General features: G+C 38.5%; 1 protein-coding gene across 1 annotated transcript in view; it reads left to right on the forward strand.

Annotated features, from left to right (window-relative positions):
* Nucleotides 1-16,837, forward strand: part of hsdl2 (hydroxysteroid dehydrogenase like 2) — a 42,471-nt gene that overhangs the window by 2,211 nt on the left and 23,423 nt on the right. The window contains exons 2-4 of the mRNA XM_003216591.4: nt 8,133-8,296; nt 11,629-11,727; nt 12,190-12,304. Coding sequence (XP_003216639.1) covers nt 8,133-8,296; nt 11,629-11,727; nt 12,190-12,304 — 378 coding nt within the window. The remainder of the gene's footprint in view (nt 1-8,132; nt 8,297-11,628; nt 11,728-12,189; nt 12,305-16,837) is intronic.

Genomic DNA, 16,837 nt, shown 5'->3' on the forward strand with positions numbered 1-16,837 from the left:
TGCACTACAAATAAGACATGTGCAGTGTGCATAGGAATTTGTTCGTATTTTTTTTCAAATGATAATTCGGTCCCTCAACAGCTTGAGGGACCATGAACCGGCCCCTGCTATAGGAGCCCTTTTCAGAGTTCTACACAATTTTACCCCCCTGAATGTTTAGTTATTATTATTGTCCAGGTTTTAATTCCGTTGATGTGTTTTGTACTTCGTGGTTGATTGATTTACTGCTGTATTAACTCTTGTTTTATTGTCTTACTGTGTTTTACTATTTTTTGTATATTGTTTAAGGTATTTATGCTGTTGTTTTTGTAAATTGTGCTAGTTGGGCCTTGCCCCATGTGAGCCGCCCCGAGTCCCCATGGGGAGATGGTGGCGGGGTATAAATAAAGTTTTATTATTATTATTTTATTGTTTTATGTAGTTGTAATGTTTTAAATTGATTATTCTGTGTTTTAACTTGTGTTGTTGGATTTGTCCCCATGTGAGCCACCCTAATCCTTTCGGGGAGATGGAGGCGGGATACAAAGATAAAGTTATTATTATTACTTCTGGATTTTGGAATACATGCTTGTTTTACAGCACCCAATGTTTGCTGCTGTATGTTGTTAACTGCCTTGAGTCCTCATTGGGGAGATAGAGTGGGATACAAATAAAATGTATTATTATTATTATTGTTATTATTATTATTATTATTATTATTATTATTATTATTATTATTATTTGGAAGTGGGACATAACTCTACACATGACATTTGTTGATGTTGTGCATGTGCTTTATACACGTCACTTAAAGGGAATTTTATACACAATCTTTTTTAATATTTTGTTTTACATGAAATGGCATTTGTGCGCATTCCTCCATCAGAAAGTAAAGCTGTCCCTGTGTTGTCAAAGGCTTTGGCTGGAATTACTGGGTTGCTGTGAGTTTTCCAGGCTGTATGGCCATGTTCCAGAAGCATTCTCTCCTGTCGTTTCACCCACATCTATGGCAGGCATCCTCAGGTTGTGAGATTTGTTGAAAACTAGTCAAGTGAAGTTTATATCTATCTATTGAATGTTCAGGGTGGAAGAAAGAACTCCGGTCTGCCTGAGGCAAGTGTGAATGTTGCAATTGGTCATCCTTATAGCAGAGCACTTGATGAACCAGCCTGGCTAGCTCAGTCAGGGTGGACGGTACATTGCCCAAACACGAATCGAGGAACATGAAAGGCACTGCAGACTAACTCAACCAGAGAAGTCAGCCATAGCAGAGAACTTGATGAACCAACCTGGACACAGCATTTTATTTTAGAACACAAAAATGCTGGACCACTCTAACAACCACCATGTCAGCAATTGAAATCCACAAGCATGTGGACAATTTCAACAGAAAGGAGGAAACAATGAAAATGAATAAAATCTGGCTACCAGTATTTAAAAACTCTAAAATCAGGACAGTAAATAAGAAACAACACTCAGAAAACAGGGGGATTTCAGACAGAAATCAATCAGGGCCAGGTAACACCTCCCAAAAAAGGATTTCCGCAGGCAGGTATTAGCCAGGTTTTGAAGCTGCAAGTGCTAATCAAGGTGGCCGGCTGCAACATTCACACCTGCCTCAAACAGACAAGAGTTCTCTCTACCACCCTGAACATTCCACAGATATATACTCATCTGAGGCTGCCTTCCATAGATGTGGGGAAAATGTCAGGAGATAATGCTTTTGGAACATGGCCATACAGCCCGGAAAACTCACAGCAACCCAAAGCTGTCTCTATCTCTGGCTCCCATGTGGAGATTTCAGATTTTGGGATTCTTGATAAGTGATGTTCCACCTTGTAGCATGTTAAGAAATACTTTTTAATATGCGTATTTTGTATAATGATTATTTGTTTTTAGCTGTGTTGTTACCCGCCTTGAACCACAAGGAGAGACTAGTAAGAAATAAAATTATTATTAATGCTCACCAAGACTGCATCTACACAGTAGAATTAGTACAGTTTCACACCACTTTAACTTCCATGGGTCAATGGCATGCAGTCGAGGAAGTTGTATTTTCCCATTTTTCACCTTCTCTGCCAAAGAGAGCTGGTGTCTCACCAAACTGCAAATCCCAGGATTTCATACCATTGATCCATGGCAGATGGAGTGGTCTTAAACTCTATTAATTCTGCAGTGTACATGCACCCCAAGAATGAATCTGTCATCATTGCTTTGACTACAGCTTGGAAGAACTTTCTTTTATAGACTATAGTATGACTTCTGTATCCACATAACTGATATACATGGTTTCACTTATCCACAGGCCCCTTCTACACATCTGAAAAAATCTAGATTATCTGCTTTGAACTGGATTGTGTGGCAGTATAGACTCAGATAATCCAGTTCAAAGCAGATAATCTGGATTATCTGCCTTGATATTCCAGATTATATGGCAGTGTAGAAGGGCCCACAGTTGCACATATTAACAGCCTACATAAGGCACACCCTCTTCTTAGCACCTCTTGTTGTTTGTCTCACTAAAAATAATAGGGTTCACTATAATAATAATAATAATAATAATAATAATCCAGCATATCTATCTTGTTTGTTGTGTCATAATAAAACAACAACAACAACAACAACAACAACAAATAAATAAAACTTTATTTCTAAACCGCCCTTTCTCCCCAGAGGGACTCGGGGCAGTTAACATACATATAAATGGCAAACATTCAATGCCACAATTTCTTCATTAATATCAAAAGTATAAAATGACAATAACAATACATATTATAATAAAATTCCACATTAGAAAAAACAATAATTTTAAATGGCAGTCAGTAAAAACATTATTTCACAGAGCGAGCGTATACCTGGACCAATTTAAGTGACCAAGTTGCTGAAAAAGTTCAGTCCTTGTCATAGTTTCACTTAGACCATAGCTGCTATGGGAAGGCAATTATGTTATTATCTACAGTTTTGCGCATCCACGCAAAATCTTGGAACATATCCCCTACAGACACTAGGGTAAAGTTTTTGGCACTAATCCCCAGCAAACATTGCCACAGTTCAGGAAAGTAACTTCGAATGTTGATTTGCCATAGGACATATCTGAAAAGCGCATATAATTCTCATTTGTGACATGCTCTTTCCGTATGAATATTGTAACATTTGAATTCCTTTTCTTGCATTCATTGCACAGGATTAAAATTTGGAGACTCTTTAACTTGATTTTAAGATTTGGAAATATAACACAACAGCGACCTTCCTTCTGGAGGTATAGATTAGAAAGGCCCCTGTTGCATTATATTTCCAGTCCTCTGATTCATCCCTGACTTTTATAGTCTTTATATAAGGTTGTATAAAGTAAAGGGACATTACAATTCCTTGTCTTGGTTTCCTTTTTTCTGTTCTGTTCCTCAGAAAGAATGGATGATGTCTGCCGGTGGAGACAAAATTATTGTCTTTGTTTTACTAACAGTGTCTTGTGATCTTAGTCTTACTAATGGGGATGGTTTCTTGCTTTTATTGGGGTTGTTTTCTCTGCCCCCTTCTCCTCAAACTGGCAAAATCAGAGTGGTTCACTTTTTAACTCCCATTTGTAACAAAATTTAAATTTAAAACGTGAATTCACTTTGCAATTATATTCTGAATAAACAGCTCTTTTGATATTTCAAAACAAGGTCATTTCATGCCAGATCAAGTATGCTGTTTTATCATTTTGAGGGTGGCACGAAGCTATCCCTCCAGGCCATCCTCTCCTCCATCCCAGTGGTCTTTTTTCTTTTTTCTTTTCAGATTCATATGTTATTTGAGTGATTATATTCCTTTTGTTTATGTGATTGTTTTAGTCAATTATTATGTTTTGTTTTTGTTTTTAATTCTTATAGCGTTTTATAGTGTTTTCAGTGATTTATTGTACAATGTTTTATGCTGATTTTATATTGGAAACCGCCCTGAGTCCCTTTCGGGAGAGAGGGAGGTATACAAATAAACTTTTACTTACTTACTTACTTACTATCCGGACCAGCTCATTCTCATCCTAATCCTTTTGAAAAGCCATCCCATTTTTATTCATGTCAGGAGCGACTTGAGAAACTGCAAGTCGCTTCTGGTGTGAGAGAATTGGCCGTTTGCAGGGATGTTGCCCAGGGGACACTCAGATATGTTACTATCCTGTGGCAGGCTTCTCTCATGTCCCCGCATGGGGTGCAGGAGCTAACAGACGGGAACTCATCCCGCTCCCCAGATTCGAAGCGCCAACCGTTCAGTCAGCAGTCCAGCCAGCACAAGAGTTTAATCCATTGTGCCACTGGGGACTCCACGCCATCCCATTAAAACATGGCAGTTAAAGTGGTGTCAAACTGCATTAATTCTAGTGAATTGGCACCCTTGGACAGTGAGCAGATATAATTGTTGAAAACCAAAGCAGTTGTTCTGTGGGAATGGTCTGTGTTCCTAAAGGAAAGGCTTTAGAGTAAAATTCAAGCCAGTAAGCAAAATGAAAATTGAATTATGTTGTAGCTTGCTTGGGTTTTAACCATGCTAGATCTTGCTTTTATCCCCCGCACGGTTGCAAAATCTAAAGAGAGCTGCTGGTAGAATTTAACCAGGGTTAAATGACACAAATCTGCTAATTGCCTGTTTTATAGATTGCTCTGTATTGATGGCCAAGATAAAAACAACCTCGATTAAGAGATGTGCCATAAAAGAAGCCTCTAATTTTCTCAAAAGACATTCTCTAATTTAAAAAAACAACACTGGAAGCGTGGTTCTGTTCTGACAAATGAATATGTGAGAGAGACAATTACTTATTTGAAAGGTCATTTACATCTCACGTAGGTCACTTGATAGTGGATCTGAAGCCTCTCCCTATTTATGGTCGCACTTGCTACTTCGTGTTTCAATTATTCTTCTGTAATAATGATTGCTTTGTAGTGTTTCAATTGCACTTTCCCAGACTTGTTTGACTGCATTTGAAAATTGAATGTTTTCACTCAAAGGCCATTGGGGTCAGTTAGACCCCAATTGAAATGAAGGTGGAGGTTATGGATTACTGTGCGTGCATGCTAACACGTTGCTTTTACTGTTAACTGTCATAGCAAATGCAGCTAGTCTTCTACATGTGCTGTGGTTAGCGACACAGAACCCCATAAAAGTGGGAAAACTGTGCATTTAAAAAGCCAATTTTAATCAGAGAGAACATCTCTCTATGACTCTTTAGGACCCCATCTACGCTGCCATTCAGTCCAGTTTCTGAATCCAGATTATCTGCTTTGAACTGGATTATATGGTGGTGTAGACTCATATAATCCAGTTCAAAGCAGATAATCTGGATTTAAGGAGCCCCCGGTGGTTAAACCCTTGTGCTGGCAGGACTGCTGACAGAAAGTCAGCAGTTCAAATCTGAGACGTGGAGTGAACTCTCGTCTCTCATCTCCAGCTTCCCATGCGGGGACATGAGAGAAACCTCCCACAGGATGGTAAAATATCCGGGCATCCCCTGGGCAATGTCCTTGCAGATGACCAATTCTCTCACACCAGAAGGAACTTACAGTTTCTCAAGTTGCTCCTGACATGAAAAAAAAATCTGAATTCAGAAACTGGCTTAGATGGCAGCGTAGATCCAGTTTAGGTCCTTTAGTATGACTCTGGATTCTACTTCTGCTGGAAATTGACCACAAAATCATTGTGCCTATAAATGCCTAGAGAAGTCTTCTCTTAAAAAATTTCTAGGTCTTCAAACACAAATTTATGGTTAACTTCTGGCATAAGTTGTACTGGAGGACCTAGAGATTCCTCAAATGAGTGAATCACATTTGCAGATAATCAAATTTAAAGAAGCCAGACCTGTAAATATAGAGGGCTATTTCGGATTGGGTTTTTAAGCTGTATAATATTTGAAGAATTTCTGGGCTGGATCAGACCAAAGACCACTCTCAGAAATGAGTATAGTGTCCCTTCTGATGTCACTAAACTACAAACATTCCTTTCCATTTGTTATACCACCTAGGGCTGTTGTTAAGGCAGTTCAATAACATCTGTAGTGCTGCACGTTTTCTGATTCTGGACTATCCAGTCCCATGTTTTATTCATATGGTTGCCCACCAGTTTTAGATGGGGAGGCCCCAGAATGAATGTGATAGGCTTTGGGAGGCTTTGAATTAGAGAAAAAGGTTCATTTCGTGAAATCCCTTGGAGATATGAGAGGTAAACCTAAACCACATTTTGTATTATTTATCTTAATTGCTGGAAGATTTTGATTTTTCCATATGCTACTTCGTTTTTTCCCCCTGAGTTACCGTGTTTCCCCAAAAATAAGACAGTGTCTTATATTAATTTTTTCTCCCAAAGATGCTCTAGGTCTTATTTTCAGGGGATGTCTTATTTTTCCATGAAGAATAATTCACATTTATTATTGAACAAAAAAATGAACATTTATTATATACTGTACAGTAGTTGTCATCACAAACCCGCATAACCAGACAAACTGTAGATCCTATCAAGAATTTCTTGTTACTACCATTATTTCCATGTATAACACACTATGGTACGTACATTTACCCATCCTGCATGCTCTGGTGTTCTGTTCGGCGGGCATGCTTCCAAACAAAAACTTTGCTAGGTCTTACTTTCGGGGAGGCCTTATATTTAGCAATTCAGCAAAACCTCTACTAGGCCTTATTTTGAGGGGATGTCTTATTTTAGGGGAAACAGGGTATGAATAATGAGGGAAGACTTCTTTTGATAACATGATGATCCAGCAAGTTGAGAAGAGGCAGAATCCACTTGTCTCAAGCTAATGATTGATCCTCCTGGTGCCATCTACATAGAAAAGGTCATAAGAAAACAGTAGAGGTATGCTGACTTTCAGCCTCCTCCTGAAATTATCTGTCCAAAATCTAGAAGATGTTGTGTCAGTTCCCTGTAGGCTAGAAGTAGGTCATCTTAAGTCCAGGGCTTGAATTTGCCCCTTTGGATTTTGCCGAATGTGGGTGTCCTCTTCCTGAGAAATTACAGCCGACCCTCCATATCCACAGATTCTGTATTAATGGATTCATCCATTCACGTTTGAAAACATTTTGTAAAAATTCCCAAAAGCTACCCTTGATTTTGCTATTTTATATAAGAGAAACTATTTTGCACGCTATTGTAAATAATGGGACTTGAGTAGCCATGGATTTTGGTATCCTGTGGAAGGGTGGAAGTCTTGCATCCAAACCGCAGTACTGTGTTTCCCCAAAAATAAGACAGTGTCTTATATTAATTTTTACTCTCAAAGTTGAGCTAGGTCTTACTGTCAGTTTGTGTGTTATTTTTCCATGAAGAAGAATTCGCATTTATTTTACTGAACAAAAAAATGAACATTTATCATATATAGTACAGTATTTGTCATCACAAACCAGCATAACCAGACAAACTGTGAATCCTATCAAGATTTTCTTGTTACTACCATTATTTCCATGTACAACAATCTATGGTATGTACATTTACCAATCCTGCATGCTCTGGTGTTCTGTTCAGCGGGCATGCTTCTAAACAAAAACTTTGCTAAGTCTTACTTTTGGGGGAGGCCTTATATTTAGCAATTCAGCAAATCTCTACTAGGTCTTATTTTCTGGGGATGTCTTATTTTCGGGAAAACAGGGTAGAAACCAAGGGCCCAGTATATTTGGCAATGTCCAAGCCCTTGTACCAGGAACAAGACTTTAAACATGAAATATGTTGGTATTTTTGGTTCCTTGATCTCTCCTACTATAGGAATGCCGTTCCTGAGAACCTCTCTAAAATTAAATTTGCTATGTGAGCTGAAAAAGGTTTCTTTCATTTGGTGTATACTGATTTAGATGGGCCAGTGATTTGATGCTTCATAAAGCAGCTTTGGATCGTAATATTGATGAGTTCAGGTTACCTTGGGAGATCATTCTTAAGCCCCTTCAACACTGCCCCATACAGTCCAGATTATCTGCTTTGCACTAGATTATGTGGCAGTATAGACTCATATAATCCAGTTCAAAACAGATAATGTGGATTTTCGCTTTGATCATCTGAATTATATGAAAGTGTAGAAGGGGCCTTAGTGACATTCCTATGGCAAATATGTTGCATTTGTTGCCTGGAGGAGAGGAAGCCTTTTCTGAAGCTGTCTTTGTTGTTTATTTTTCCTGTAGAAAATTGGCAGGATGCACCCTCTTTATCACGGGTGCCAGCCGTGGTATTGGAAAAGCGATTGCCTTGAAAGCAGCAAAGGATGGGGCTAATATTGTGATAGCTGCAAAGACAGGAGTGCCACATCACACACTCCCTGGAACCATCTACACTGCTGCAGAAGAAAGTAAGTTCTGACAAAGCTAAATCTGAGATTCACTGTTTGTTTTGACTTCCAAGTCATTCAGCGTTTAAGCCTATAATGGGTGGAAACTGGAATAATAACTCATTGATCATTTGCACTCTGTACCTGCCTAATGATCTCTGTTGATTTGCACATAAATTTTATTTCTTTCTTTTTAAATCAGCTGAGAATTTAAAGGATGTGTCTGGGTTTCTGTATTCTATGGTATGCTGTTGAGATGGAAAGGAAAACCAGTGAATTTTCCTTGAATTTTCCCAGCCATAGCCTTTCTCCCTAAATAGCTATAAACTTCAGGTTCAATTATGAACCCACCAAAATATTTTAGACTGCGAGAATGCAATACGTCACAGGAGTGGGAAATGTGGAACCCTCTAAATGTTGGACTAGAATCCCCATCATTTCTCATAGTGGAAAAAGCTAATGGAAATTGCAGTCCAGAAACATCTGGAGGGAACACAGGTCCCCCTCTTGTTTCATAGAACCATAGGGTTGGAAGACTACAAAGGCCAACCAGCCCAACCCCATTCTGCCATGCAGGAAAACACATTCAAAGCAGCCCTGATAGATAGCCATCCAGCCTTTGTTTAAAAATCTTCAGGGAAGGAGCCTCCACCACACTCCAGGGAAGCACATCTCACTACAGAACAGCTCTTAATGTTCTCTAATGTTCTGGTGGAATCTTTTCCTGTCATTTGAGCCCATTGCTCCGTGTCATAGTCTCCAGAGCAGTAGAAAATAAGCTTGCTCTCTTCCTCAATGTGACATCCTTTCAAATATTTACACATGGCTATCATGTCCCCTCTCAGCCTACTTTTCTCCAAGCTAAAAATTCTCGTTTTGCTGTTTGCATGGAGTGATGCCCAAGGCTTCCTTCTGCAAGGGAAGGCATCATTGAATAGCAGGCAGGTAAGTATAGTTTTGGCTAACTGGAACACACCTCTAGCAGAGGCATCTTTATTGAGAGCGGCCTTTGCTTTTTAATCCCTTTGTGCCAACCCATACTTGGTGGGAAGGCAGTTTGGGAATGGTGGCACAGAAAATGTCCTGATGCGATAGCAGAGGCTATTCCTAAACCTCCTCTGACTGCCACCATCACCATAGTCATCAGGTCTACCTCAAGGCAGCATTCTTGCGCCGACTTTTAAAAACATTTTTACTAACGATCAGCCACAGCCACCACTCATAAAGAGCTTTATATAGGCTGATGACCTTGGCCTAACAACGCAAGCAAAAGACTTTGAAACAGTTGAAAATCAACTTACTAAAGCCCTGAAAGATCTCTCCAGCTACTACAAAGAAAACCATCTGAAGCCTAACCCTGCCAAGACACAAGTGTGTGATTTCCACCTATGTAATCGTGAAGCCAACAGGAAATTGAAAGTTACCTGGGAAGGCCAAGAGCTTAAATATCTCAGTGTCACCTTAGATCAAACACTAACATTTAGGAAACACTGTGCGAACATCAAGCACAAAGTAGCTGCACGCAATAACATCCTGTGGAAACCTATTGATAGTGCATGGGGTGCAGACCAAAAATTCATAAGAATATCAGCCCTGGCCTTGTCTTACTCAACTTTTGAGTATGCCTGCCACGTCTGACATAAATTTGCCCACACAAAGCAGGTGAATATAGCATTGAATGAAACATGTAGAATAATCACAGGATGGCTCAAACCTACACCTGCTTATAAGCTAGCTGGCATTGCCCCCCCCCCCCCCCACCTCCGATCCGCGATGGGAAGTTTCTGCCAATTGCGAGAGAAATAAGGTTGAACATTGTAAAAGCCACCCACTGCATGGCTATCAGCCTCCTCCCAGTACACTTAAATTAAGGAAAAGTTTCATGAAAACCACCACTCCTCTTAATGTTCCCCCAGCAACAGTAAGAATATCCCTGTGGTCAGAAAAATCAGGCAATTCCAACTGGATGGGCCCCTACGAGGGTCTTTCTCCAGGGGCGAAAACCAAGAATGGGCAACTTGGAAGTCCCTGAACAGACTCAGAAGTGGAGTTGGCAGATCAAAAGACAACCTGGCAAAATAGTACTACCTAAGAGTATCCTCCACCTTATGCAACTGTGGAACAGAACAAACAACTCAGCACCTGTATGCTTGTCCACAATGTCCTGTTTCATGCACAGAGAAAGAATTGTTTAAAGCTACAGACAATGCAGTCACTATTGCCCATTTTTGGTCTAAAATTATTTAGCTGCTTGTGCTCGTTTATTTGATCAGTTTTATACTTATTTATTTATGCAATGCCTTTGACACGAAAATAAACAAATCACCATAGTTCTATGATAGTGCAGTCTGTTGAGAGCCAAAAAATTAAAACAAACGCCTTTTGATAGAGCTTCTTTAATCCCATTGGCAAAGTGTACATAGTTTTAGTAGTTTTAACCACTTTGGGCTCTTTTTAGAGATAGAAATAAATATAACAACAACAACAACAACAACAACAAAATAGGAGGCAATTGCAAGGGGATAAGTGAGTTTACCTTGTTCTAGGATTCAAGCCAATATGTTTTCAAGTGCAACTATATTCATTTCCAGTTTTCTTCTGGTATTAACTCCACAGCAAGATGGGTGCTCTGTACCTCTCAGTGCTGGACTACATTTCCCATAACTCCTTAATAATAATAATAATAATAATAATAATAATAATAACAACTTTATTTTTATACCCCGCCCCCTCTCCTCAATGGGGACTCAGAGCGGCTTACATGGGGACCATGCCCGAAAACATACAACAATAAAATGATAAAACAATTATACCAACAATAAAACATCAATATCAATAAAACCATCATAGTAATCAACATATAGCATAAAATATTAAAAGCAGGAGAGTAAAACAGGATCTGGGCCAAAGTGCAAAATATATCAAACTGGCTAGTCAGCTGAGGAGAGAAACAGTCCAGCAAAATTTGAGGAGCCACCCTTGGCTAGTTCCTACCTTATAATATTGTTGTATCAAACCAATATAGCTGCTATCGTAAAATGAGGCAAGGTCATTGATCATTTTGTTTTGGTTGTAAACCACTTGTCATCTTGTCATTCTCTTCTTTTTTAATACTGTATTTTTTAATTCTAAGACTCACTTTTTCCTATATAAAAATCTCAAAAAATGGGGTGCTTCTTGGAATCGCAGGTGCTTTTTTGTATATTTAAATAAAGTTGGTTTTCAGTTGGTGGTACTGTGTGTCTTATTGTCTATGGTATTTTGAACATTTCACATTGTGCCTCTTTTCCTTTCTTCTTCTTCTTCTTCTTCTTCTTCTTCTTCTTCTTCTTCTTCTTCTTCTTCTTCTTCAGTTGAAGCAGCTGGAGGGAAAGCTTTACCTTGCATTGTTAACGTGAGGGAAGAAGATCAGATTGTTGATGCAGTGGATCAGGCTGTCCAGAAGTTCGGAGGTAATGACCTAAATTAAAATATAAATTGTGCACTGAGCGAACAGTCAGTCCTCCACATTTACTGGGATAAAAGACACAGGAGCCCTGTGGCAGTGAAAGAATAGCAATATTTGTAAGCCTTTTTTTTACTTGACAGAACACCTATCTGTGAATTTCTAGGTCTTCAATCCTACCTGTACGATGACCTTTCAGCAGAAGTTGACTGTAGAAACATATTAGACAACCTACAGATTCCTAGACAGAACTTTTTAAGTCAAACTCATGGATAATTAAGTTTGCCAAAGTCAAACCCACAAATGTATATTAATATTTTATTTGTTGCTGTGTGCCTTCAAATGATTTCCAACCTATGTTGACCCTGACGCTCATGGTTTTAAAGTAGCAAAGTAAGCAAGTTGCTGGGTTTTTTTTGAAGATGTTTTTATGACACTGAAAATGACTTTTCCACCCTAACAAAACCAGGGATAGATATTCTTGTGAACAATGCAAGTGCTATCTCTCTGACTGGCACGCTGGAAACGCCTACAAAGAAAGTGGACCTTATGATGAGTGCCAACACAAGAGGAACTTATCTCACGTAAGTACTTATGGGCAATGTATTCTTTTGAAGAAATAATGCACAAAGAATGTACCTCTTTTTTAATCCACTAGCTTAAAGTTAGAGGTATTATGAATGGAATTAGAGATGTCCTAAGTGAGTTGGAAGGCGTTAGAAAGCAAAAAGATATTCCCAGATTGATGGAGTTTTTAGATTTTTTGCAGACACTGTCCATATGACTCTCCTACCAAGCCAACCGCAATGGGTTAAACTCTTGTGCTGGCTGAACTGCTGACCTGAAGGTTGGATTGCTGATCTAAAGGTTGGTGGTTCAAATCCACGAGACAGAGTGAGCTCCCATCTGTCAGCTCTAACTTGCAGGGACATGAGAGAAGCTTCTCAGCAGGATGATAATATATCCGGGCGTTCCCTGGACAACATCTCTGTAGGCAGCCAATTCTCTCACACCAGAAGTGACTTGCAGTATGTACTCAAGTTACTTCAGACACAATTAAAAAAAAAACAAAACAAGTTTACAAAATTCTTGGGGAGTTTTCACATTCTGATATAGAGGCTTCATCTGGTGCTTGGGTAAACCTAGCCATATACATTCTCAGATCCTGTTTGTTTCAGAACTCCACTCCCCTACCAAAGATATTACATTTATCATAATTAATTTGTTGATCTTCTTTGTGTATTTTTTTTCTTTCAGCTTGTGCTGAATATATATTTCCAGCCTAATCCCGCCCATTATCTAGGGTAGCCCAAAAATGATCTTGTGCCACCAAACAAAATCAAGTATAAATTGTTTCCAATTTCCCTTTAAAAACACTATGTAACAAAAATTGAAAAAAGAGTGTTCTTGGTTATTTCCTGTTTAATTGTGCGATACTTACTTTGAAAGTAGTTGCTATACTCCAGAAACTTAGTTTTTATGGCTGCCACAAACGATGTCAAAGTGGTTGAGATTTTGTGAGATATTCATTGAAAAACTATAACAAAATGTGCTGCAGGATGTTCCACCAAAACACAGTTTTTGTCGTGTAATAAACGTTTTCCATGTTTTCTCGATAGAAACAATTAGGAAATGACACTTATAATCCAGGAACGAAACCCATGTTACGTACTGTAATTGTTCTAACTAAAGCCAGTAATACAGATGTTGGACTATTGGAGGTGTCATTCAAGTAATATCCTATACACAGGGCTGTAGCCGGGGGGGTTAAAAGTTCAATTCCCCCTAAATATGTCAGGTAAAAAAACCTGGTTTACTCATAAATTGGTTAACCAGTTAAAATTCATGAGTAAACCAGGTTTCCGGGGGGCGGGGGTGTTTGAACTCAACCCCCCTCCCCCGGTCTACAGCCCTGCACATACATGAGTACACAACAAAGAGCATTTTCTTTTTGAGTTTTAGTTTTAGTTGTAGTTTGTGAGACACTAGCACTGTCTGGCCAACGAGGCTAAAGACCTTGTAAAACCATGACTCCCATGATTCCATAGCACAGAGCCATGACAGTTAAAAGTGGTGTCAAACTATTAATTCTAGTGTAGATGCACTTGAAGAAATGGAATTTTGGTTGGAACTTTGCAGATGGGATCTGTCTCGATTCTCAATGGATAGAATTACTAGCTGTTAAAAATGGTGTGGGATTCATATTGGCTCATGATCCCACATCTCAAAGCCCATTTTATTTCCCCCCTGGCATTACCAACTAATCAATAATCAGTCATGAAACTTTAGCTATGAAAAAGAATTCCTAAGTTTCTAGGTTTGTATTTTGGATCTTTTGCAGGGTTGTTTTTTTTTTTTACTTCTCAAAGCAACCCCACACAGAGTGATCCTACTTGGATGTGGCTAAACCCTATTGCTATCATTAACTCCCTTAATTGATCTCTTAAAATTTAAAATATTCTCATGAGTTCCAGTCATTCCTTTGGTGGATGTTCATTTGGGGAGGGAAATTAAATCTAATATGGCTCCAGAGAAACTTCTGAATTACGAAAATAATATTTTAAGCCATTCACCACCACACAGCTATGCCTCAACCTTTAAATTATTGAGAGCACTATGAGCTTCCATTTGAACAGAAAGCCCAGTGGCTCAGAGCTGCATTTTTAAAACTAGAAAACATACATTTTTAAGAGACTATAAAGCTTTAAAATAGACTTTTACAGTTATAAACAGACTTTTCTTTAAAAGAAAACATAATATGAAAAAATCCTGCAAAATTCTCTTGATCAAGCAAATATCAACACCATTAACTAAAGTTTGGAGGGTTATTTTTAAAATGCAGTTTGGTTGCAACTCTAAACCAACCCTTTTTTTAAAAAACAAAACAAAACCTGTAACATGAACTTAAGTCAAATTCAGTGTTTGAATATATCGACCTTATATAAGTGACTTCATTAAAAATGTATTTTACTGTAGGAGCGATTTCATCTTTAGATGCTAAATACGAGTTAGCTGGTAAATACATATAGGATCACCACCTAAGTTTGATTGGAGATTTTTTAAAATTCTTTCCTTGTTTCTTTTTTTTTAACATGGATCATTTTCTGAGTTGAAAAGATAAAAAGTTACATATATTCATGGTAAATACAATCAGTTTAATTTGACACTTAATCCACTAGTAATCCCACATCATATGAATGCTCACATACATGTTATCCACTGGGGTTTGGTTTCAGAGCCCAGGATACCCAAATCCATGGATGCTCAAGTCCTGTTAGATACAATGGTGTAAAATGGCATCCATTATATAAAATGGCAAAATCAAGGTTTCCTTTTTTTAAAAAAATGGAATATTTTAAGACTGGGGATGATTGAATCCATGGTTGCAGAATCCATGAATTCGGAGAGCTAACTATGCTATGAAAAGGCAGTGAACGTTTTAACTATATTATGAAACAGTGGAATTGCTTCGATCCATCTATGGAACAGAGGAAGAGTAGTAAGAACAGACATCAGGAACAATCTGTGCATTAACATTGAGTGAACGTTCTGTACATTTTGTTATTAGCAAGCTACTTTCTCATAGTTCCTTACTATGCCAGCTGAGAAGATAGTTATACATGTGACTGGGATACACAATGAATTTTTGAAACGCTTATTCTGAAATAATCTCCAAGATGTTGAGCCATAGAAGGCATCTTGTGGACATCTACCTGTCACAGTCTATCAGTGAAGTGCACAGCGCAGCCTGTATATGAAGCCTGACCACTTTTGAAAACTGCCTTGATCACAGCTTATTAAACTGTGGGTCCTGACCTCAAGTGGGGCCCTTAGCTCAATGTTGGAGTTTGGAAAAATTTGGCAACAGTGTAAGTTTTCTGAATGTCATACGTTCACATAAATCTGTTAGTAGTAACATGTAGTGTTTACAGTGGACTCTGCAGAACATGCTTCAGCTGTACGTCCCCAGTGCCTGTTTGGCAAGCCTTGCAAATGCTGATTTATTACACTATGCAACACAGTTTCTGTTCCTAGGTTATAAATGTCATTTCCTAATTAGTCCTATCACAAAAACATGGAAAAATTTATTCAACTATAAAAAATTGTTTTTGCGGGACATCCTGCAAAAAAAAAAAAGTTTTTGCGGGACATCCTGCAGCACATTTTGCTATAGTTTTTCAATGAATATCTCAACCAATTCAACCTAGTTTGTGGTAACCAGAAAAGTGAAATTTCTGGAGTATAACAACTACTTTCAAAGTAAGTACCATTCAATTAAATGAGAAATAACACTTTCAAACCAGGAACACAACATTTTCCAAATTTTGTTTCATAGTGTTATCAGAAAATGTTTGATTGTTATACCTATTTTATATATCTACTAGCTTTGCCTAGCCACGCGTTGCTGTGGCTTATGGGAATTCTTTGTTGGCCAGGTGGAATAGCAGTGAATAGCCTTGCAATCTCAAAGCCTGGCTGTTTTCTGGAGGAGCAGGAGCTTTTTGTTGTATGAAAATAGAGGCATGGATTAGGGGTTGTGTTGCCAAGTTTAGTGTTTCTGGGATGTGTAATTTTGTTGTTTTGTCCTAGCCCAAAATTTCATTACTCTTTTATATATATAGATATACCTGAGGTCACATTAGAATTTCTTGGACAGAAAGGGTTCACAAGTAAAAAACGTTTAAGAAGCCCTGGCCTAGATTACTTAAGTACAGGACCCTTTCCAGCAACATACTCTGAAATTCACATGCTGGAACTGGATGGATTTCTAACTCAAGCTGGTGCTCTAATGAGTGATGTAGAACCACTCTGTAGTGTATAATAATGTTCAAGCTAAACTTGTTTAGAACTTATAGGGATCCAGAGAAGAAGCCATTGGGGGCGACATATGAATCATAGAACTTCAAAAGAGAAAGCAAAATTGAAATCTGAAACTTTAACACAGGGGTCCCCAAACTTTTTAAACAGTTCAAGGGGGCAGTTCAAGATCCTTCGGACCGTTGGAGGGCCGGACTATAGTTGGCCACCGAGCAATAATAATGAATACTATTTATTTATTTAATACATTTATATCCCGCACTTCTCACCCCGAAGGGGACTCAGAGCGGCTTACAAAT

This window comes from Anolis carolinensis, chromosome 2 (genome assembly GCF_035594765.1).
Source record: "Anolis carolinensis isolate JA03-04 chromosome 2, rAnoCar3.1.pri, whole genome shotgun sequence".
Lineage (NCBI taxonomy): Eukaryota > Metazoa > Chordata > Lepidosauria > Squamata > Dactyloidae > Anolis > Anolis carolinensis.